The sequence below is a fragment of the Ursus arctos genome, unplaced genomic scaffold (genome assembly GCF_023065955.2).
Source record: "Ursus arctos isolate Adak ecotype North America unplaced genomic scaffold, UrsArc2.0 scaffold_4, whole genome shotgun sequence".
Taxonomy (NCBI): Eukaryota; Metazoa; Chordata; class Mammalia; order Carnivora; family Ursidae; genus Ursus; species Ursus arctos.
In genome coordinates, this window is record NW_026623056.1 from 82,237,677 (window position 1) to 82,262,695 (window position 25,019).

The following is a 25,019-nucleotide window of genomic DNA, read 5'->3' on the forward strand; positions in this document are numbered from 1 at the left end:
AGGGGTGCCTGCATGGCTCAGTCGGTTGAGCATCTGACTGTCAGTTTCAGCTCAGGTCATGATCGCAGGGTGATGAGATCAGGCCCCTCATTGGGCTCTGGGCTCAGCACACAATCTACTCAAGATTCTCTCTCTCTCTCTCTCTCTCTCTCTCTCTCCACTTGTGCGGGAGCTCTCTCTCTTTCGGATAAATAAACAAATCTTTTAAAAAATGAGCAAAGGACCTGAATAGACATTTCTCAAAAGAAGATATGCAAATGGCCAACAGGCACATGAAAAAGTGCTCAGTTTCACTCATCATCATGGAAATACAACTTGAAATCACGGTGAGATACCATCTCACACTTGTCAGAATGGCTATTTTCAGAAAGACAAAAGATAACAAATATCGGGGAGGACGTGGAGAAAAGGGAACCTGGTGCGTTGTTGGTGGGAATGTAAATTGGTGCAGCCACTGTGGAAAACAGTATGGAGGCTCCTCAAAAAATGAAAAAATAGAACTACCTTATGATCCAGCAATAACACTTCGGGTTATATATCTGAAGGAAATGAAATGACTATCTTGAAGAGATATCTGCACGCCCATGTTCATTTCAACAATACTCACAATAGGCAAGATACGGAAACAACCTAAATGTCCATGGATGAATAAAGAAAGTGAAGTGCATACATGCAATGAAATGTTTTTCAGCCATAAACAAAAAGGAAATCCTGGCATTTGCAACAATATAGGTGAGCCTGGAAGACATTGTGCTAAGTAAAATAAGCTAGATGCAGAAAGACAAATATTGCATGTTGTCATTTATAATGTGAAATCTAAAACTGCCAATCTCATAGAAACAGAGAGTGGAATGGTAGTTACCAGGGGCTGAGGGAGGGGAATACGGGGGAGAAGTTGGTCAAGGGGTACAAAATTTAGGTTATACGAGATAAATAAGTTCTGGAAATCTAATGGACTGCAAAGTGATGATAGTTAACAACGTTGTATTGTAGACTTGAAATTGGCTAAAAGGGAAGATCTTAACCACACACCCACAAGAGGCAAGTGTGTTCATGATGATGAGTGTGTTCATTAACTTGATTGTGGTGAACATTTCAGTGTTTAATATATAAAACCATCAAGTTGTATTCCTTAAATAGATGCAATTTTAAATTGTTAATTAAAACAACAAAATAGGAAGAAAAGATATTAAGGCTTCCACCTTGCCTTTCCTTAAATATCACTGCATTTGGGGGAAGCCTACTGCCTTGGAGAGGTCCTATGTGACCAGGAACCGAAGTCTCCTGCCAACAGCCAGCATGAACTTCCCAGCCATGCATCTTGGAATTGGGTCTTCCAGCCCCAGTCAAGCCTTCAGCTGACTGCAGCCCCAGCCCACATCATGCCTGCAACCTAAAGAGAAACCCTGAGCCACAGTCTCCCAGGTAAGTCACTCCCAAATTCCTTATCCGCAAAAATTCTGTAAGATAAGGAATATTTATTGCTGTTTTAAGCCACTCAGTTTGGGGGCAGTTTGTTACACAGTAAATAGATACTGAATATAGGGAAATGCCCAAATATTTCAATGATTCTTCTAGGTCTGAATTGCTATCCAGACACCTAGAGCCTCATTGTGAGTCCTCTGTTAGAGTGGAGGTGTATGGGAGGGAGTAAGGTAATAATGAAACCTGCCAGGTCCAGGGGGAAGGCTCTGAGGAGATCCAGAATGTAGTGTAAGTGGGCCTGCTTGCTTGGGCCATACGAGCCAGCAGACACTAAGTGACTAGAAACATCGGTGGTGGGAAAAGACCGCCATGAGCAGTTCACAGTAAGTCCCAGTGGGAGAATCCTAAAGTAGACCCCTAGGATTCTGGAGTGAGGCCAGGCCATCGCAGTGGGGAATTTCACATTCTTTAGAAACGAGCTCGTGGTGCATTGCGCCTGGACCCTGACAGACACGGAGCATCTGGACATGGGACACCCAGTGATAGTACCCCCAGAGCTGCTCATCACAGGCCGGATTCTGTCAGAGCCATCAGGTTAGAAGACGACCTGTGCTCTGCAATCCCCACGGCAAGATAGAAGTGCTGCCTCCGGAAGTGACCATGAGCAGGGGGAGGGCCGACGCAAGCTACGTAAGCACGCAGCTCAGACCTCCATAACCCGCACCAGTGTCCCTACCAGCCCCTCTCCACCAGTTCACACCTGCGGCTACACTGGGACAGGAGATCCCCTCATGACACACTGACGGAGGAGGAAAAAGCAGGAGCTCGGTTCTTGGATGGTGTGTGTGTGTGGGTACACGCCAAAAATAGACGGTGACCGCGCTCTGGCTGCCCACGGATTGGCCTTAAAGACGACGGGGAAGGGAATTCCTTCTAATGGGTGGAGCTTCCCTGGTGCACCTCGTTCTCTCCCGGATCTGGATGGAGAATATCTACCATCCGTCCATCTCTCTGCACGCACGGACCCCTCGGCAGTAACAAATGACTTGGCCAGTCGATCAGACGCCTGGAAGGAGAAAAACTGGAAGATCAGGGTTAAGGGTGGTCTGAGGTAGGGGCATGTGGATGGATCTGAGACAGCGGGCACAAAGTGTAAAGATAATTATAGCCATGCTAGTGATCGCCAGCAAACTACCCCCCTTGCAAGGAAGAGGCGCTAAACAACTCCATCTTTTCAACTGTTCACATTTACTTACTTATTTTTAAATTCATTGCTTTCTAATCTAAAGTGTCCCAGACACTTTCCATGTTGACTTAAGACAACAATAACCAAGATCGTCTCTATTTTTGTGACCCCTTCACTTCTGTTTGCCTTATTTTATCCCTGCATCTGTCCTGTGAGCTAGGAATGACAGAGGGAAACTATTCCCTTTGCAGATGGAGAAAAGCTGATGATCACAGGTCGTAAGTACCCTGCTCAGGGTCACAGAGCCAGCTGGTGAGGAAGGTTCTGGTTTCCACACTAGTGCTCTGTCTGCTTGCTTTGGGCCTCTTCTCCGGCCCCGGAGCGAAAGCAGAGCGGAGTCAACCAGCAGGGGGCGCCTGCTTCTTCTCGGCTGGCTGCGGGCAGCCACCTGACTTCTGCAATCAGCCTGCCAGATATGCCCCCACTGGGGACTGGGGATCCGCTCAGTTCCGGGACAGCCCTTCCTCTCACCGCCTCCCCACCCGCTGGTCACATTTTAGAGTTGTCCCATTGTGTGTGCTCCCTCTCCAGGTCCCGCTGCAGACCCGCTGATGCTCCCGGGTTCTGCCGCCGGGTTCTGTCCCGTCCCCAGCAAGAAATGGACAGGCGATTACACCTTTACATTTCAAGCCTTTAGTGCTAATAATAGCCTCTCCCTTCCTGCCATAATACAAATGTGGAGCTTGGTATGGAGGTTTATCTTTGTGGCATGAATATTGATTTTTTTTTTCAAATATGTCTTTATGACGCATGCTTTCTCCAGCAGAACTCTGTGTGTGTGTGTATGTGTGTTTAATTTTTCTACATTCTCATGTATTGTGGTCCCCTCTTCTGCTGCGGGAGACCCTGTGAATTACCAATTCATTCAACCACAACAAACTTGTATTGAGTTCTTTCTAAGTGCATACAGCACTTCTCAAAAAGCCCAGCCCTGATGGAGCCCCCGTCCTATAGGAAGGAAGGCAGAGAGCAAACTAAATAAATAAGGGAGACATAGGTTTTGTCACGTGGTGTTAAGGGGCCATGGAGAAAAATTAAGCAGAGAAGGGAAAATAGGGAGTTGGGGGAAATTTGCATTGTAAATGAGCAGGTCAGACATAGGTTTGCAGAGTAGGTGACAGTTGGGCAAAGACCCAAAGATGGTGAGGGAGCCAGCTCTGCTGGTATTTGCGAGAATGATATTCCAGGGAGCCGATGAGGGAAAGGGCCCACTGTGGCAGTGGGCCCACACGCGTGGGGAGCAGTGTGCAGGCCAGTGTGGCTGGGGTCGTGGGAACGATGCTGCCATTGACTTGACATAAGCTGGGAAGCCGCTTCCTAATGAGCAACTCATGCAAGGAGAAACGGTCCAGAGGATTCTGTGTGAGGGCCTCTTCCTATAGAATATTTTAACTGCCATTCCTTCTCGATAGCCTCTATCTGGAATTTGGAGGAAGGAGGCAGACCTCAAAATGTAGAGTCCTGAAGCCTTGGGCTCCCCTAGGGCTGGGAGGTGGGGGATACCATTTTCTTACCGAAATAGCCATGACATTTGGCTCTTGAGCACTGATGGAAATCCATCATGGGAACAGCCCGGCTCTCATAGGGGCAGCCATCAGCATTTGGCTCCACCAATGGACTTTTCTGGTCCCGAACATCAGCTCAGTGCCACTGGGGAGCTGTCGCAGGAGGGCGGGCTTGGTGCCACCGTCCACGCTCCATCACCCTCCAGGTGCCATGCCAGCCAGAACCCGGGGCTCTCGCTTTGCTTGCAGGCAGATCAGGAGCTGCAGGAGTTCACCAGGTGTTGCTGGGCAGGTGTGCACGGGGGTTGGGAGACAGCAAAGTCTTTGCTTCGTGGACCTTAAATTCTAGAGGAACTGAGAGACAGTAATCACATAAGCTAATGCACCCTCTTCTGTCAGCTGCTGAGGAATGGCATGAGGGAATACTGAGCAGGGTGGGGTGGGTAGAGGTTGGCTCTCTGATTGAGACAGCAGAGCCCTGAGTGAAGTGAGGGACAGACCATTCAAAGTTCTAGAAGCAAAGTGCTGCTGGTGCAGGGAGCAGGGAGGGCAAAGGCTCTGCGTGGACGAGAGCTCGGTGGCTTGAAGGAAGAGTGAGAGGGAGGGACAGCTGGTCTCGGGAGACCAGGCGCTGAAGAGGGAGGCACCACCAGGATGAGTCACTTGGGGTATCTTTTTGTGGTGGTGGCCCGTTAAAGGGTATGGAGTGGGGAAGTGATATGAGCTGATTCCCATTTTTAAGAGATGGTTTTAGCTTGGGCGTGGACGCTACACGACTCTGGATTCAGGGAAGAGATCCAACCTGGAGAAAATGCTTTGAGTTCCTCAGTTAACAGGGACAACTGTGTTGGTGGAATTCTGGGGCATTCTCGAATGACTTCCCTCAGTGTTGTGATGAGGGTAGGTAGCATTGGTGTAAGTATCGAAAGAAGTCTTGCTAAAGGTCACCTTATGCTGATAAGTGTCAGGCACCAGGCTGAATGCCTTGTATGCATTATCTCATTTAATCTTTGTTCTTCCTTAATATCCCAGCTTTACAGATGAAGGAAACCGAGGCACGGAGAGGTGGTGAGTCACGATTCATCTTCAGAGGAGTACTTCATTGCGGGGTGTTGCCGGCAGCCTGCTCACCAGCACCACACCAGGCTGCTTCCACGCACGCCTTTCCTTCCGAGGAATCCTTCCTTCCTCAGCCTTGCACTGTGACATTCAACAGCTGGGTGTCGTGCAAGAGGAGTGGCGGACGTGAGCTCTGGGGACACGGGTGCAGGTCCTGGCTCGACCATATGTTGGAAGCTTTGTTTGGGGAGAATTAACGGGAGCAGAGTTCACAAAATGTCTTCCAGGCAGCGTGCATTCATGCCTGCTGTCTTTGCTTTGCTTCTGGTCCCTTCCCCAAGTCACCAGCCAGCTTCTGCCTGCCTAACCCCCTCCAGCCAACTTTCATTTCCTGCCCGTGCCAGCCTGATTACTTCTAATTGTCTTTGACTGCTTCCAGCTGGGTCTGCGAGCTGGCTGTTCTGTGGGAGCACAGAGACAGTCGCCAGCCATCTGGAGGGAGGAGATGGGGAAGGAAGATGGGAAGGAAGGAAGCGGCTGGTACAAGTCAAGGGACGAAGCTTGCTGTGGCTTCCCAGCCCGCCACAGTTGGTCGTGTTTTTTAAAGGGTAAACTCATCCAAGGCACACAATGGCTCATCTCTGGCAAGACAGAAAGTTTGATCTGTTGACCCCCAAAGGCAACCACCAATATAACTGCAAAGGCTTTTAGACACTATTAGGAATGTTCTTCCCCAGGACAGATGGAGTCTTACAGTCAGGAGCCATGAAACTCTACTCACTGGAGAATCAGCGAAAGCTTACAGCCATTCATGTATTCAACAAATATTTATTGGACAATGACCATGTCTTGGGCACTGTATTAGGTGCCCGGGGGCAAAGAAAATGTAAAATAAGACACAGTTCCTGTTCTCAGTGAGTCTAACAGAAGAAAGACCCTCATGGTAAGTAATGCAAGACATGAGGAGAGTTCACAAGTAAGGAGTAAGAGCGCGGAGCAGTGATGGGCCTCTTGGGGCTCCCTGACTCGGGAGGGCATCGTGGGAAAGGGGACATCTGCACTGGGGAGGGATGGGGGGAGGCAGTGGACCGGGGGAGGCTGTGGCATAAGCAGAGGTGCAGAGGCGAGGAAGCCTGAGCCTGGACGAAGACAACTGAAACGTAGCGCCAGGGAGATCCCACAGGAGGATGAGAAACCTAGTTTAGGATAATTCATAGCCAGTCTTGAATGCTGGACTACTGCTTTTCAACCAGATGTTTCCTGCGTATCTATTATGTGGGCAATAGATTGTTTTGCATACTCACTTGACTCACATAAAGGAATTTCTGGGGTTATTCCTTCTTAAACAAGACCGTTTCAGAGAACAGGACCTGTAGTTCAAACACCAGTTCCTAAGCCCAGGCCAGCGTCGGATTTGGACTTCTCTTTGGCATCCATCCCAGCTGACAGAATTAGCAGTGAACTTGAATCAAACCCAGGCATCAGGCTTGAAAAAGATTTAATGGGCTTGGATTTTCTCTCTTCTTCACCCCTTTTCTGACCTCGACCCTGAGAGGATAATTAAAAGGAAAGAAAAATCTCTATTTTATTGCAAACATCTTCTACCATTTTTGTGCCTGAAGCTAACTTTTTTTTTTTAGGCCGTGAAGAGACTTTGATGAACCGACTCAGAAATTTGCCTTATACCGTAAAAAAGGAACTTGCAAATTTTCATATAAAGTCAGTGTCCTGAAATTAAAAAAAAAAAAAATCATACTCTATTAAGACAACATTGGTGAAACTCCAAAATCTTTTCTGAAAGAATTCAGAATGGTTATGACCCCAAAGTGAGTTCCATATTCTTCCTTCACCAGACATTTTAGACCATTTTACTTATTTGTTGACCATTTTACTTTGCAGGCTGTCCTCAAATTTGAATGTTGAATCAGACACATTAAAGCGATTGGACTGGCCTTGCAGAAATTGGGGGGGTGGGGTGTCTGCACAGCAAGAAAAACATTTGAAAAACATGTACTGTTGGGGGGCGCCTGGGGGTCTCAGTGGGTTAAAGTGTTCTACTCTTAGTTTAGGCTCAGTATGATCTCAGGTTGTGGGATCGAGCCCCTGGTCAGCTCACCTCTCAGCCAGGAGCCTGCTTAAGATTCTCTCCCCCTCTCCCTTGCCCTTCCCCTCTGTGCTCTCTCTCTCTAAAAATAAATTAATAATTAAAAAAAACCCATGTAATATTGGAAAATGGGGACAATAAGACTGACAGAAAACACAAGCTTAGAAATGACGAGGCTGCTGACTCCTAACTTGTGAGTAGTTGATTATAGCATATTTAACATTTGATCTATTTAAGAGAGGTGTTTCTCTGGGTCGCTTTTCAGATGGGTCAGAGAGCCCCCAGCTGGATTCTTGACAGCTGTGCCCCCCTCCCCCCCATCTCAGAGCATTGACGGGTATCATGCCACACTTGTGCATCGAGGAGTCAATAAAGAAAGGAACTCGGTTAGGACCAAATCCTCCTTTCAACTCTGATGTAATAACGGGGGTTAAGTATGCATTAAACGCTGGCGCCTTTTATCTTGAGGCTCAACAGGTAGTATTTTGTAAATGCTTCCCCTTACCTCCTCCCCTCTCCTCCCCCCAAGCTTCCGCCTCACGAGATTCCTCATTTGGGGTTCGGGAAGATGTGGGGGAGCCTGGAGCGAATCCGAGTCGTCAGGGCAGCCGCACTGGTTATGAGAGATGAGCACAGTCACGGCGCGCTCAGAACAAAAGCCTTGCGGAGCAGGGAGCGCGGATCCACCCCCTCCTGTAGCCGCCGGCCGCGTTTCCGCGGAAAGCAAAGGTGTAAACCTACAAGCAGAGGCACAGGCGCCCTGGTTCCTACGCCGCGGCCGCCACTACTATTGTTGCGGCTGCTCCTCCTCCAACCCAGCAACCGGGTCTGCGTGCTAGCCCGGACGGCCGCCCCGCCACCTCCCCATCCTTCCTTCCACCCAGGGTCTCTCCGCCTAGCCGGGGTCCGCAGGGCCCTACTGTGTGCCGGGCCCTGGCCTGGACACCTGGCACCTAGCCCCCGTCCGCGGGGTTCGAGAGCCCTCCCTCCTCCCTCCCTTCCTCCTGCCCCTGGTGGGTGCGGCCGGCGGGGGGGTGGATTTCATCGCCGAAAGGTCCAGAAAGCCCAAGCCCAGAATCCGGGCGAGAGGCGCAGCCGGAGGCAGCCCGACTTGGGCGGCCCGGGAGCGCGCGTCTCCGAGGCCGCGCGGGGTCCCCCGTCTGGCGCTCAGGTGACTCCGCCGCCTACTCCGCCGCTCCCCTCCCCGGGCCCTCCCCTCTCCGGCGAGGGTCGAGTTTGGCTGTTGCGCGCGGCGAAGGAGGGGCTACGAGGGATTTGAAAGTGCACAGGCTGCGGAGTGGAGCTCGCATCTGTTCCCGCCGCCCGCGACCGGATTGAATTTCTGCAAATTCAAACTGAATGGGGCTTTCTTCTGCTGCCTTCCAGAGGGCGCCTGCAGCCCGACGCGCGCTGCTCTCCGGCGGGAGCCTTCCCCCGGCGCACAGCTAGAACGAGCGAGCGAGCCGGCCCCGAGCCCGTGCGGGCCAGCCGGCGGCGGCCAGGCGGAGGCTGCGGAGGCGCCGGGGCTCCGGGATCCGGGACCCGGCACCCGGCACCCGGCACCCGACCGCGCCCCCCGCCACCCCGGCTCCCCGCGCCCGCGAGCGGGGCGACTGTCATCGGCCGCCGGACGGGACCCGGCCGGGATCCCGGGGTGCTGGCAGGGGCCCGGGCGACCCTCTGAAGAAGAACTTCTTGGGGGCGGGTCCCCAGTCCCCGGTCGCCCGCTATTGTCTGCGCGCGGCGCTCGGCGGCGGCCCCGGGGCGCGGGAGACGCGGGCCGGGCGGGGCAGGGCCCAGGGCGGCGGCGGGAGGAGCCCGGACAGCCGGAGGCGGCGGCGGCGGAGCTGCGAGCGCGGGAGCCGAGCGGAGTCGGCGGGCCGCGGTCGAGCGCGATGCCAGCGGCGGCTGGGGACGGGCTGCTGGGCGAGCCGGCGGCGCCCGGGGGCGGCGGCGGCGCCGAGGACGCGGCCAGGCCGGCGGCGGCCTGCGAGGGAAGTTTCCTGCCGGCCTGGGTGAGCGGCGTGCCCCGCGAGCGGCTCCGCGACTTCCAGCACCACAAGCGAGTGGGCAACTACCTCATCGGCAGCAGGAAGCTGGGCGAGGGCTCCTTCGCCAAGGTGCGCGAGGGGCTGCACGTGCTGACCGGAGAGAAGGTGAGTCCCCCGGGGCGCGGGGCCCCGGCCCTCGGGACGGGAGGAACGGCGGGGACCCTGCCGGGAGCACTGCACGGGGAGTCCGGCTGCGTAGTCCCGGCCGGGCACCTCCCCTCCGCCTGCCTTTCCTTGCGTTTGAAAGAGGGGACGAGTCCAGCGCGCGCGCGCGCACGCCGCCGCGGCCGGGTTACCGGCCTTTTCCGAGGGGCGGTCTGGGGTCGGCTTCCCTGGGGGGCGGCTGGTTTACCCACCAAGCCACCCGCAGCCTTTTTGCTCCTCGAAGGGCGCCGCCTGGTGGACACCAGCGCGGGGGATGGTGGAGGTGCTCTGTTCTTGGGTCCCATAGGGGCCCCACATCAGTGGAGGGGCAGGAGCCAGGCCACTGTGTTGCGTGGGCCATTACGTTGAGGGTGGGGAAGCCGGTTAGCCAGCCCTTGGGGAAGCTTAGAATCTGATTCCCTTCCTGGGCTTAGGAGGTGGGAGAAGGCTGTGACCCCAGGGACGTTTTCCACCTGTAGGCTGGGGCAGCTAGGGAAGTTTTTCGCGCTCAGATGAGGGTTTTCTACCCCCCCCCATTCCCTCCCACCTCTGCTTTCCGATCTCACCCACCCCTCCATTCCCCAACCGTTCCCATCTCCTTCCCTCCATCCCTCCTCCATTCTCTTCAGCCACTGGGTGGGAGCTGCAGTAAGGACCTTGTTCTGGCAGGTACAGAACTACACACTGATATCCCCAGGGTCGGGCGGTTGGGAAGTGCCTTCATATCTTTCTGGAAGAAAGGAAAGCAAAGGAAGAGCCCCAGAGCCCCGAAGGGGCACCCACTGCAGACTGGTGGGAAGTTAGATGGTTGTGAACCTTTGCCAGGCGTTGCCGAAGGTGGGTCTAAGCTGTAACTTGAATCTGTGAGAAAACCCCCGACATAGGATGACTTATTTTGGAGTGGAGTGGCCCAGACGCAGGGTCGTCCCAAGTGGTAAGGCTGCCTGGCAGCTGCCCAAGTTTGGGGCAAGCTCATGGTCATCTCAGACTCAAGGCTCCCCCCCCCCCCCCCCGCCCTCTTTCCCCGCCCCCCCCCCCCCCCAAGGCTTGGAGTCTCTCAGCACTGGTCTGGGAGTAACCCTTTTTGGTGGCTCATTGATCAGGGAGGCGTCAGCATATCCGGGGAGAGGGAAGCTGTAGGCTTCCTACCTACCCTCTGCCCACTGACCTGGGGTCCTCTCCCCAGCCTGGGAGTTCCTGGAACGCCATACTGTGGAGCTCTGATTCTAGGGCGAGCTGCCCTGCCTTCCTGTCCCCAGTCTCACCTACCTTTGGTTTCCCTCCTCCTTTCCCCACTGGGTCCTGAAGCCTCTTGCATTTGAGTACAGGTCTCTATCACCCTTGTCATTTGTCCTCTATTCCTACGCTGCTCCTGTTCCAGTGGGGTACCTTTGTTTTGGGTAGGTGAGGTTAGAGTGAGTAGTTTAAAAAGTGCCTCTTGTTTGAATTTCCATGTAAAAAGGGAGTGTGCAGAATGAACTCACTGAATTGAGCAACTAACTCTTCAAAGAAGAAGAAAAAAACACTCCTAACCTCATTCTAGTCCAAAGGGAGCACAGCATACTTTCCTCCTTTGGTTTGCAGTGGGCTGGCCAACTTACATATCCGGCCTGGGTGCACGGCCGAGGCCCCCCTCACTAGCTACAGCGGGCCCACTTCCCCATGCCTGGGTAAATGCCTGTTGGCCTGGGTAGTAGAACTTTGTTTTCCTGTGAAACGTAATAGGATTCAGTCTGGTTGTGCGTGTTGCCGCTTGAAACTTAAGCAAAAAGAGACAAGACTTCATACTGACAACATATGGCCAACATTACAAGCACTTCCATCTCGCCTGCCCTGCCGCTCAGCCTCTCCTGGCTTCTCTCCGCTTTCCCATGTCCTGTTGCGCCCCCGGCTCCTCACCGGTGCATTTTTGCTCCATAACATAAGGCTCTTGGCCTTGGCTGAACTGGGCGAGGATGCACTCTGAGCTCGGGCCCTACTCCGGGCTTCTGGAATTCTGCTGGGCCCACAGGACAACCTGTGCAGGGAGTTCTTGCCCAGATGGGGTCCAAAGGAGGAGCCCTCTGCACCCCTAGGTGACCATGTCCTTTCTCTCTCATCTTTATTTTTTTTTTTAAGATTTTATTTATTTTAGAGAGAGAGGGTGCATGTGAGCTGGGAGGGAGGGGCAGAGGGAGAAGGAGAGAGACTCTCAAGCCGATTCTCTCCTAAGCAGAGCTGCCTGGAGGCTCGAACCCGTGACCCTGATCACGAGCTGAGCTGAAATTAAGGGTTGGTCACTCAACCGACTAAGCCACCCAGCCATCCCTTGTCTTATCTTTTTAAATGAATCTCACCTCGTCTCAGCAAGGGGAGGGGACCGTGAATTGGCTGTGAAATTGTCAATCTCGACTGTTTGATTGGCTCTAGTTGCTGAGTGGCCCTAGGGTTCCTAGATTTTTCGGATTTGCTGTTCTCCAACCACGAGAATCAGTGCTTCGGGGAGTACAAGCATCATGAGAAATTTGGATTTTAGTTCACTTAATTGCCAGCTTTAAGGAAACAATGGGTGTCATTCATAGCTTTTATCTCCCAAATCCAACACTTTTAGTGCTTAACGAATAGATTAGGGTTTTGGCAGATCGTAGAGATTGAAACGTGTGCGTGCGTGCGCGCGCGTGCACGTACATGCATGACTTTGGGAAGGATTACTGCGTTCACGAGCCTCCATCCATACTCGCGTTCTGGATATTGTCTTACTAAACAAAGATGAAGTCAGCCTCCTGCTCTGTGCAGCCTTGCCCTCCTTTTACAAGCTAGTAAGAGGGTTTGCAGGCTGGCGAAGGGGTACTTATGCGAACCTAGCAAGGGGAAACCTTGAGGTGACAGTACCCTGGGGGAAGGGAAGTGAGGTGTCCCTCCCAGTGGGTGATGTGAATGGCTCTGGAAAGCCTCTCCCCCCAATACTGCCCCCCTTTTTGGGGTGCATACTCTGGATAGAGTACTTCACTTTTATCCCACAGTGGGAGGGAAATTAAGTCATGAACACTGTAGTAAGAAATGGATGAATGGGGGCGCCTGGGTGGCTCAATCGTTAAGCGCCTGCCTTCGGCTCAAGGCGTGATCCCGGCGTTCTGGGATCGAGCCCCATATCGGGCCCCTCCGTTGGGAGCCTGCTTCTTCCTCTCCCACTCCGCCTGCTTCTTCCTCTCCCACTCCGCCTGCTGTGTTCCCTCTCTCGCTGGCTGTCTCTCTCTGTCAAATAAATAAATAAAATCTTAAAAAAGAAAGAAAGAAAGAAAGAAATGGATGCATGGCCCCACGCCATCCCCCGAGTGGTGGGATCCGGGGCAGCTTGTGGTAGGGTCCGGGGCAGCTTGTGGTAGGGTATCATCAGTTCATGCAAAAGGCTAAAGGTGGGATGGAGAAAGGGAAGAAGAGGGGGTACCCATGTATAGCTTGCCTCACAGGTACAGTCTCAAACTATGCACTGTGTTTTGGATGATTTGTACCAAAATCTAGAGTGCTGCTGGTTTAGGACCCGTGGGGGTGTGTGTGTGTGTGTTACATTTCGACTCGGTGCACATTTCCAAAAAGATTTGGGCCGTATTCTCCACGGCTTGCTGGGAATTACAGTCCAAGATGACAGAAAACCACTTTCCCCTGACTTTCATCTCAGGCTTCAGTCCTGCCTCATCAAGAAGCTTCCTTCAGCCGCCACTGTCTGCCAGGCAGTAGTTTGCCTGCCTTTCCTCTGAGCTGTTTGTTTGAAAGCCATCTGGATCTAGACGGCCCTGTTGCTGCTTGAAAAGAAAGAATGGGTTTGGGTGACACCTACTTCTGTCCTTCTCTAGCTTTGAGTGGACGTCATCTCTGTTAATACGGCTTTAAAAATAAATAATCCACTTGGTCCTGTGAGACTCTTTGCTGGTACGTTCTTAGGGCAGAGTGTCTGTGACTACAGGAAGCTGATGATTGGAGGAGGAAAAGGGACCACAAAATCAGATTTTGAATAGTATTCTCTGTGGCTTTGAGACAAAGATCAGAGTTGCCGAACGGGGGTATTGAGTGATGACTTAGAAAGACCCAGAGAGGTTGTGCTTGTTGCCCCTGAAATTGGTCCCTGATACCTAAGAAATGCATCGTTTTGGCACATAATAGGTCGTTATCACATTTTTTTAAAGACTTGCTAAAAGAAAGTTGGAAAGGCTGACAGAGAAAAGCAGGGCATATCTCAGGTATATCTCAGGGCATATATCAGAGGCAAGGCTGCAAAAAGGGGCCAGGGGTTGATGCCACAAAGGATCTCCTTTTGTGATTAAGTCTTTCTAAGATCCAAAGTTGGGTACATAAATGATTGGTTAAGATGTTTAAATATCTTGTTCTAACCCTTGGTTTAAAAAAAAATCCTATTTATCACTTTGGTTGGAGCTATTTTGGGGCTAAAAATAAGGGTTGCCTGCTTAGTAAGTTGCCAATAATTATGCTTGGAGCACGACAGTTCCAGATACCTGGAGTGAAGGAGTTACTAAAAATACAATTTACTATGTTTTGCAGAACAGGAAATATGACTAATTTTAGAGATGGCCTTTGGCAGATCTGTTTTTCGCAAGTATTTCTGAAACAAACAGGTGCTAAAGCCTGTACTTTTTTTTTTTTTGGAAGTGCTAGAAATTTAGGGGTAATAGCTCCGAGGAGCAAGAAATGCTTAGAGAACTGGAAATTCCTCTTAATCCGCAGCAGGGATTTCTTGGCAAGAAGGAGGCGTTTGGCAAGAGCACCTGTCAGCGTGGCGTGTGTGACAAGGCAGTGCCTATAATTTCCGAGATTGCATGTCGCAGTTGCAGGCGCAGTCTTTTTGAACTTCCTGCCCCGTCTCATCTTTTTGAAGTACGTGTGAATGGTGGAAATTGGCACGTAGGGCTCAGTTCTTAGTGTTCATTGATGCGCAGGTCCCGTGGACTTCAAAGGGAGCTTAGGAATGGGCACAACAGCGCTGCGCGGAGCCCACGAAGAGCCGTACAACCCTACATTTTCTCTGCAGGTGTTGAGTCACCATATGGGCTGGGTTTGACGACAGCGTTCCACAGGCTGCCGGCCGCTCCAGTGAGGCAGGCAGTCAGCCATCGTGGTGGTGATCTTCCAGAAGGCGGGGGTGGGGGTGGGGGTGGGGGTGGTGGTGGTGGGCGGCAGCTGTATCTGCCCGGTGAGATGGACAGGCTGGGTGTCCTCTGGGACTGGGTGGTTTGGGCATGAATTATCATTTCCCTTGGGACATACCCCCCTCTCGGTTATTCGTGGTGACCCAATGACCTGCTCTCTTGGCTAATGGAAACGCATAGACAAATCCACAAGCCTTATTTTTAGCAAACTGGTGAGAGCGCTTCCTCTGCTCAGCCTGGGCCCCGGCCACTTCCAGGTGCCGACCTGAATTGAACGTCACGCGCTCTGATGGGGTGCTGTTGGCTGGTAAAATGACCAGTAGGAGGGGGGTGAGCCACGGGGCCTGCATAGGACCAAAGGAGGCTGATAACCTGACAGAGGGAGGGAGGGCAACCGCCGCTCCTTGATCACAAGGACCAGCTCTCAGGGGTGTGGTCTAGTGTGTTTTGTGGTTTATCTGGGGGTCGTCTGTGCGTTTTCTCACTACATGCTTGCAGTGGCCCTGGGCCGGTGAGAGCCCACTTGCTGGGGTAGAGGAATGCCCGGAGTAGATTTTTTTCCCCTCTGACCTTCACTTCTGTCCTGTTAGAGCTGCGTTACAAGTAACCAGTTCTGAGGGCCAGGAGTCCCAAATCCAGGTGTCAGCAGGGCCGTGCCCCTCTGGAGAGTCTAGGGGAGGATCCTTCCTGGCCGCTTGCGGTTTCTGGTGCTTACGGCCAGTCCTTGGCGAATGTCCTGGGCTTGGGTCCGCGCTGCCCGTCTCTCCCTCCATCTTCACGGGGCCTTCCTTCTTCTGTGTGTCACCTCTGGCTCCACATCTGCCTCTCCTTATAGGAACACCAGTCATTGGATTTAGGGTTGACCCTAATCCCGTAGGACCTCGTCCTCCCTTGATTACATATGCAGAGATGCCATCTTCAGTAAGGCGCCAGTGACAAGTGCCGGGGTAGGACTCGAGCATGTCTTTCTGTGGGACACAGTTCCACTCACAGCACCTCCGAGGAGTCTTAGGCTTGTGTTGCAGGGGGTTTCCTGGGAAGCCGGCCTTGAGCGGGAGAAGAATGTGGTCTCGGAGTATACTCACACCGTTACTTGGGAGGGGAGGGGTGGGGAGGGGCAGGGCAGCATCAGACAGGGGGAGGAGTTGGCCTCCAGTGCAGTCTCAGCAAAGCCTCTGCCCCATGCCATGGTGCTGAGATGGTCCTACGCAGGTGCCTGAGCTGGAGGAGTGAGGGGACCCGTCATTGGCTGGGCTGCCCTGGGAAGGGGGCATGGCCTTGGGCACTTGCCAAGGGCAGTTCCTGGGGGGGGGGGGCTCGTAGGGGGGCGCCAGCAAGAGCAGGGAGGAAGTTCCTTAGCCCTGAAGGGGAAGGGGGGCGGCACCCCTGTCCGTGGCTTACTGGCTCCCTGGGGGAGACAGGGCCGTGCTGGGAGGGAGTCTTCATCTGAGTCCAGGCTGTTTCCATAAAGAAAGTGGGCAGCTTCCCCGCCCCACCTTGCTGACCCAGTTGTGATCCCTCTGAACCTGAAATGAGGGCGCATCGGTGGGGTCTACACTCCAGACACTCTCAGTGTCCTGGGGAATACTCTCGCCTCATGTTTCTCTTCGGTTGGAATTCTTGGGGGCTCTGATGTGTGTGGGGTACTTTTAGGAGACTTTCATGTGCTGTTTTCTCTGGAGAACTTTGTGTCAGTGGAGTTTGACTAACTTGTGGACCGGTCGGTGCGCCTAGTTTAGAGACAATAGGAGGGACCCTCCCGCCCCGATCCCTCCTGGGGGTTGTGGGAAAAGTTGTTGAAGCAGTTGTGGGAACCTGGGTTATTGTCGATTAGAGTTAATGATTCGGGACATTCCGGTGGACAAAAGACTACTTGGGTCTGAGCTGTTTCTTAACGTCTTCTTACCATCTCGCCTTCTTACCACCCGGCTCTGTCCTCCTTAGCTGGGCACTTCCTTAGTACTGGGTTCTTTTTGGTTCTTAATCATTTTTGTGTGTTTTAAGATTCGTTTGGTTAAGTTTTGGTGTTGTTCATACAGACACATGTTCTTAAATTCAGAGGTTTCTTTTTTTTTTTTTTTAAAGATTTTATTTATTTATTTCACAGAGAGAGACAGCCAGCCAGCGAGAGAGGGAACACAAGCAGGGGGAGTGAGAGAGGAAGCAGCAGGCTCCCGGCAGAGAAGCCTGATGTGGGGCTCGATCCCAGAATGCTGGGATCATGACCCTGAGCCAAAGGCAGATGCTTAACCAACTGAGCCACCCACGCATCCCAATACAAGGCCCTCTTTAAACTTTTTGATCTTGGCCGGTCTTGTAGATTAAACATGGGTATCCAGTTTTATTTATAGCTCCTCCTATTTACAAGTGAGTTGAGTGTATTTCCGTGTTTAATAATATGCATATGATTTCTGTTCATTGTTTCAGTCTGTTCACCATTTTCCTCTGGGCTTCGGGTCTTTTTCTTACTGATTTCTAGGTACATTTTATGTATTTCCTTAATATATAAGGACTTTCAATGATATATTTTGCGGCCTTTCCTATCTTCTCCTGCTCCCTGTTTATTCTTTGTCTTTGTTTCTGGGTGATTCTTGCCACTGCAGAAGTTATTTCCCTGGATATCCCACTAACTAGAGAGGGACCATAGCTGAACTTTATAGGCCCATGAACCCTTATAAATTGTATATGGATAATTATATAAATATAAACACATATATAAATATATTTGTATATATATAAATATATATGCAAATATATATTTATACACACACACACACACACACACACACACACATATATTTCACTGGATTCTAAAAGGAGTTATTTCCCCCCAGAATGTTATGAGCCACTGCTTTGTTGCCCAGCCCTGTCTGCTCTGTGTTGTTGGGGTGAGGATTTGGGTCACCTTGGTTTGCCAGCACCTGTGCTGATTGGGCTAAAATTGCCGCTTACGCTCAGATCAGGCAGTCTGGTTCTACAACCGTGACCTTGGACTGGGCACGGTATCCTGACCCCCTGCTCCTGATATGCTTGGGTCACGGGTGTCGGGCAGCATAGGGTGTGGACGGATCTTTGGAAAACCTTGACTCTCGCCGGAACAACTCTGAATCCATGTGCCATGACCTCCTCATGGGAAACGCAATAGATGGAATTTATGGTGGGTGCTTGAGAAGAAAGAAAAAGGGGAACATCAAGGGAAATGAACACCTTGAAAGGAGCAATAGCCGCCACTTGACTTGGACATAAAATGCACTAAGTGTAAGCACCTGTGTGAAAATATGCCTTGGACCCTTGGGATCTTCTGTCTACCCGAGAAGCCCCCTGGGGAGTGGTGCTAGTGGCATGAACGACTGGGCCCTGGTGTTTGGAATCGTAGAGGTCAACATGGCGCTTGTCACTCTTTGCCCCTGCTTCCCCTTCCCTCCAAGGGCTTCTCATCACCTCGATTAGTTCACTGGGGCTGTTTTAACAAAGTACCACCAACTGGGAGCCTTAAACAGAAATTTATTGTCACACAGCTCTGGAGGCTCGAAGTCCAAGATTGAGGTGTCGGCAGGATGGGTTCTTCCTGAGGGCCGTGAGGGAGAATCTGCTTTGGGCCCCTGTCCTTGGCTCGCAGATGGCTGTCTTCTCCCTGTGACTCTCCTGTCCTCTTCCTTGGATGTGTGTCTGTCTCTGTGTCTGCATTTCCCCTTTTTATAAGGACACCGGCCATATTAGATTAGGGCCCATCCTAACGACCTTACTTTAACTTGATTACTTCTGTAAAGACTGTGTGTCCAAATAAGGTCACATTCTGAGGTACTGGGGCTTGGCACTTGCTATGATCTGAATGCTTGTATCCCCCTAGAATTCATATGTTGGCACCTAAGCCCCAATGTGATAGTATTTGGGGGTGCGGCCCCTGGGGGGCGATTAGGCATGAGGGCAGAGCGCCATGAATAAGACCAGTGGTCTTGTAAAAGAGACCCCAGAAAGCTCCCGTGACCCTCGCAAGAACACAGCAAGTAGACACAGCACCAGACGCAGCACCTGACCCCAAATGTGCCAGCGCCTCCAAAACCATGAGAAATAAATTAACGTTGTTTAGAAGCCTCCCAGTCGATGGTGTTTTGTTACAGCAGCTTGGATGGATGAGGACAAGACTTAGACATATGAACTGGGGGGGGATGACATTCACCCGGACCCCATGGTATATATTTCTGTGTTGTTGGGTTTATTGTTTGTCTCCCCACTGGACTGTAAGCCCCATGAGGTGGGCTCACTGCTCTCTTCCCTGGTGTCTAGAACCTGGAACAGAGAAGGTGCTCAGTCGATATTTTTTGAGTGCATTAAAGAATGCTTTGATGTTCCCAGGACAGGAGGGCAGCTCGGGACCACAGTGTCGAAGTTAGCAGGGACTGGTTCTGCGGGCACCGTGTCTCCGCTCCTTGCAGCTCGTGGTATGCCTGTGTGAGTGATGTGTAGACGGAACAGTCTGTCCAGGTGGCGTTCCTTGGGAAAAATCCCAGCCCCGAACAGCTGTGCCTTCTGCAGGGATTTGTTAAGGAAGGCTCCTAGGTATCAGAGTGACAGGTGACCGGTCAGAAGCAGGCAAGTATTGTGCAATGTCATGGGACTGTTAATGGACCCTCAGCTCTTTCCTGAGAAATGTACCAACACTGCAACAGATGGGCGAAGTTGCTGTTTGCAAACATACGTTTTTTTGGATGTTTCCCATGGAGATATATGGAGGTTTGGATCTGTCTCTTTGACTATAATTTTTTAATAAGTTTATCAGTCTCCTAAGCCAAATGGCTGCCAAAACATTTGGCAATCCTGCCTGCTTCTCTCGCCTGTTCTCTGAGCCATTTGATTCTTTCTCGACTCCGTGTTTGCGTTACTTCTGTCATTTTTATCCCCCCGTAGTGAGTTCTCGTTGTCTTACATCCCATCCCGTGGCTTTCTGGTAAAGCGTCTGGCTTTCTTTCTGCCTCTGATAAGCTCCTCTTGTTTCATGACGCTCCTCTGTTGGTCACTCCCTGCCCTTTGCTGGAGCTCTGTGACTAGAACACGGGAGAATGGGCCGCAGTGATGGGCACCCACGGAGCACAGAGACAGAAACACCTGCCGTCGGGGAGTCTTGCTATTTCTGCGGAGGGTGGGTAGGATGAAATTACACTCCCAGCAAATCCTTTGTCCACCTAGAACAACACAGGGATTGCTTGCGCTCCTGAATCACCAAAACCCTACAGGAAAGAAATGAGTGCTTGCTCTTTGCTTTCCCCACACGGATGTAATACTGATAACAGTAATCATCGCGAACATTTACGGATCTCATACGGTCTCCCAGGCTGTGTCCTGCGTGCTTTGCTGCATAATATAATTTCTTCCTTACCATGGCCTCTTGTGGTAGGTACTGTTGTGTTAATTTTTCAGAGTGACCAGCCAGCCATGCCCTTGTGCCCAGGACTCTCTCAAGGTTAACCGTGAAAATCCCCCGTTTTGGGAAACCCCTCAGATAATGGCAAAACCAGATTCACTCAAGAGAACATGTCATCAGAGCGTTTGGAATCGTACCGAGGGTTTTCAAATAAAAGTTTTAGTGAGCAGCTAATCAGGTCATGAATCAGCAATGAATAAACCAAAGCCCAAAGTCCTGGGCATGGCTGGGGTGCTTGTGTGATGACAGTCTCCGTGTGTGGTCCGGGGAGTGAAGGGCGCCTTTCCCACCTGTTTGCTGCACTGTGCTAGGTTCGCCGCGCGCTCCGAGTCTCAAAAGTGCGGGCAGTGGTTGTGGGCTGCCACCTTTTATGAGTTCACTATGAGATAAGGACCTTGAGCCTTGTGCGAGCCTGTGCGTGTGTGCGTATGTGTGTATGCCACACAAACATGAATATATGTATGTACATACAGACACACCAACGTGTGTGTATCTATATTAAATAGAAATCATATCATACTGTGCTAAATATAAATGCATCACTTTTTGGCAGCAGATTTTCTTTTAAGATTTTATTTATTTTATTTTTTTGAGAGAGAGAGAGTGAGCACACCTGTGCATGAGCAGGAGGGGGGGAGGGAAGGGGAGGGAGGGGCAGAGGAAGACACAGATTCCCCACTGAGCAGGGAGCCTGATGCAGGACTCAATCCTGGGATCATGACCCGAGCGAAGGCAGACCTTTAACCGACTGAGCCACCCAGGCGCCCAGCAGCAAATTTTCTTAGGGAAGGAAGTGGTGGGGACTGGTAGCTACGTTGAGTAGGTCTGGTAGCATCAGTCTTAGTTTTTTTTTTGTTTTTAAGATTTTATTTATTTGAGAGAAAGAGAATGAGAGAGAGAGAGAGCGAGCATGAGGGGGGAGGGTCAGAGGACTTGAAGTTTGAATCAAATGTGAAGCTGCATGAAGTCCATGTCTTCTGTAGCCCACCCACCAGTCCCTTAGAGTCTTGTCAAACCGTCTCCTGCAGGAACGAACACAGATTATTTATTAAAAACAAAGCCAAACACCCAGTGCTTTCCCCTTACGTAGGATGCAGACTAGCCGGAGCTTGACCAGTTTTTCCAAGCTCCGTTTGGGCTGAGAAGGGGCATCGGAGGCAAATGGAATGAGGAAGTGCTCAGGTGAAGAGAGGCGTCAGGGAAAGCCGGCCGTGGAGACCGGGATGAGAATATTCTAGCATTTTATCTGAGCCTTACTTCAGTGAAACCAAATGGATATAGATAAGTGTTATCGCTGATGGAATCTGGTTTTCAGCTGGAATTACTGCGGCTCCCATTAGAAGTCTAGCTTTCTAAGTATATTCTTTATTCCGGGGTAAAAATTTAATTAGAGAACGTAGTCTGTGACTCAGTTCTCAGTTGAACATTTATATTTAGCAATACTAATAAAAAACCTTGTTTTGAAAACACTTCTTCAGGTTTGTAAAGTGTCATTCCCACAGGATGACATTTTATTCTATTAAAAACTAACATTTGTGAGCAGTAGTTGCAATTTCAAGCCCAATTTGATGTAATGAAACTTGAATTTCCCTCTGGAGGGAATGGCTATATGACTGTTGTACTCTCACCTAATTCGTTACTCTGAGATGCCTTTTTTCCAGATCAAGAATGAGCTTTTTTTCTTTCTTTTTTTGTCATAGAAGGCCATTAAATTAAAGCACCTGAGAGTGTGTGGCGTAAAAGAGAGTTTCTTTCCAATAATCAGACTTAGAATAATGTCTTCCAGATTTCAAAGGGGCATATTTATTTATGGGGACGCCTGGGTGGCTCAGTCGGTTAAGCGTCTGCCTTCGGCTCTGGTCATGATCCCTGGGGCCTGGGATCGAGTCCCCCATTGGGCTCCTTGCTCAGCGGGGAGCCTGCTTCTCCCTCTGCCTGCTGTTCCCACTGCTTGTGCTCTGTCTCTCTCTCTCTGACAAATAAATAAAATCTTGGACAAAAGGGGGCATATTCATTTAAAAATAAATACAAACCATTTAATATAAACCAGTTTCTTCATATGACCAACTATAAATATTTTAAAAATAATTTTTTAAAAACATTTTTGGGGGCGCCTGGGTGGTACAGTTGGTTAGGTGTCCGACTCTTGGTTTCGGCTTGGGTTATGATCTTAGGGTTGTGAGGCGAAGCCCAGAGTTGGACTTCAATGCTCAGAGTGGAGTCAGCTTGGGATTCTCTCTCTCTGCCTCTCGCTCTGCCCTCCCTCCGCTTGCACGCACATGCACACTCCCTCTCTCTCAATAAACAAAATAAATAAATAAATAAATAAAATCTTTAAAAATAAATAAATGAAACCATTTTTGACCAGATATTTAAGTGTTTTAAAATTCTTTAAACCAGGCCACTTAGAGGTGCGTTCCAGAATATTCAAGGTTATTCACCAATTGGGATAAGTCCCGGGCTAATGTTTGTTCATTGCCACGCCTTTTTTCTTGCAATAGCTACTTACATACACTCTCTTCATCATTAACTCAGCCACTTGCCACCACACTTCACTAATCACACTTCATTGTTTACTTCCATTTTGTTTTAGAGACCTTAAAATAATTGTCCTTTTTTTTTTTTTTTAATAATTATCTGTGCTTCCTTGTGGAAACAAAGAGGAAAATAAAAATCACCTGTCATCACACAACCCAGCAATAATCACCGTGAACATTTTTATGTGTTTGGGCTGGTTGGGCTGCGTACACGTGATTCAGAGATATGTACACAGAATCATAGACACACACTTGATTTTTCCCCTTTGAACCCATTTGCTACAAAATTGAGATTCCAATGTTCTTATTACTTCCCCCCCCACCTTAATATCTTAGAGAACATTTCCCCATGTTGTTAAATATTCTTTTAAAATTTGATTTTTGGTGATAAATAGCATTCCATTATTTATAGTTACTGTAATTTTACAAACCAGTTCCCAACTGCTGGCCATTGAGATTATTTTTAACATTTCCCTACAGTCAATGATACTGCTGTTACTATCCTTGTATGTACATCAGGAAGCCATTCCTTAGGATAAATACTTAGAAGGCTTTTGACATATTGCCAAATTGCACTTCGGAAAGATTATGCCGAGTGATGGAACGTATGGAAGTGACTTAAAAAGTGCATTTGGTAATTACTAGGAGTAAGCATAATTTGTGTACTTGATTGAAAATTTGTATTTCTTCTTCTACTCGCTATTGTTAATGATTTTCCCCCATTTTTCTCCTGTTCGTCTTATTGATCTGTGCAAACTTTTTACATGTTAAGGATATTAGTTGTTTATTTTTGATACATTGCAAATATTTTCTCCCAGTTGGTCATTGGTCTTTTGAGTCATTTTCTGCCTCCTTCTTTTTTGAGGGGGTTAGATAGACTATTCATTTTTGTCTAGTCAAACCCATTAGTCTTTTCTCCCCCTAGTTTTCTCTTATTTTTTATGCTTAAGTAAACTAGAGGGTTGGTTACTAGTTTTACTTTGTAAGTTTATTATTGCTAAAGAAAGTATGAGTCTTGCCTGTTTCGCTGTTGTCTGCAGAAAACTCTTTGTGTTGTTGGGTGGGAATTTTTGACTGTGTTTTTTACTCGGTTGCAGTCGAACCTAATGGTATCTGTACTAAAGCACAGACTTTAGGGGACGACAGTCTTGGGTTCCTGTCATCTTTCTGCTACTAGTAGCTGTGTGATCTTGGGCAAGGTATTCAAACCCTCCAAACTTTCGTTTCTGTGTCTATAAAAATTCATGGTTATTCAGTGGGGATTTGATATCTTATTTGATATATCTTATTGGCTGCCAATATATCTTATTTATATGTATATGTGCATTAAAAAGTATATATACATACATACATACAGGTAATGTACATATGTATACATGTATGTGATGGACATGCATGTAATGTATGTATATATAATATACATATATACAATGGGCACATATATTTTGTATATGTATATCTGTGTAAAGCACATATATATCCTGAAAATATATTCAATATTGTGTTAGTGAGCAAGTGGCAGTTGGTTATTCTCTTCTGTTAAACTTTCATGTTTATATTTAACCTTTAAAGGTAGGTGTGAATGAGGCTTTTTCAGATGGTGAGAAACAGATACTCAGAGTTTATCATGAGTGATAGAGTTTTATTTTAGGCATAAAGGGAAGTGAGGGACATTAAGACTGCACCTCTTAGCCCTGCAGTCAACACCTCTCTGAGGACCTGATGGGCCACTCGGGCCACTCGGCACCCCAGGGGGCCTAGATGCCTGCATTCCTGGAATCCCACTTCCTTCCTCTGTCCTCTGCTGGAGTTCCAGCAGCTTCTATGGCTCATTGGGAATATTCCTTTGTCCACCCTTCTCTCTGCCTCACAGCTTCCTACTATTGATGGCTTCTCTGCTGACTGGTTTTTACTTTCAGCTCTTTCTAAGTATTAGTGGCTCCCTTACATTTCTTAGATTGGTGACAGAGTGCGAGGAGGGTATGATCGTTGAATCCTTACTGGCCTTATCTTCTGGTCACCTTCTCAGCACGAGGCATCCTTTAACGGTAGAAAGTCATTTTAACGGCGAAAGAAAGAGGAAATCTAGCGATAATTCCCCACCGAGTTACCAGGTCAGAATGATGTGGAAACATTTATTGGACAGCTTAATTCCCCATGTTTTGGTTTGGTAGCCAACTCTTTACTCAACACTCAACAAAACGTTTTACTGTCTTTAGGGTTGTGATTTCTTCTGCATTTGTGGTTTGGAGATGCGGTGCCGCCTTTGCTCGCTTGCCCTCTGCTAGAAGTCCCCGTCATTTCCACCGTCATCTGAGACCTCTGTAGATTCCCCGACTGGGTTGCGGTTTTTGTCTTGGACTTTTATCGCTGAAATGTCTGTGT

General features: G+C 49.7%; 1 protein-coding gene across 1 annotated transcript in view; it reads left to right on the plus strand.

Annotated features, from left to right (window-relative positions):
* The first annotated feature begins 9,234 nt into the window (after positions 1-9,234).
* HUNK (hormonally up-regulated Neu-associated kinase) overlaps positions 9,235-25,019 on the plus strand; it is a 101,823-nt gene continuing 86,038 nt past the window's right edge. Inside the window, exon 1 of the mRNA XM_026513780.3 lies at positions 9,235-9,495. Coding sequence (XP_026369565.1) covers positions 9,235-9,495 — 261 coding nt within the window. The remainder of the gene's footprint in view (positions 9,496-25,019) is intronic.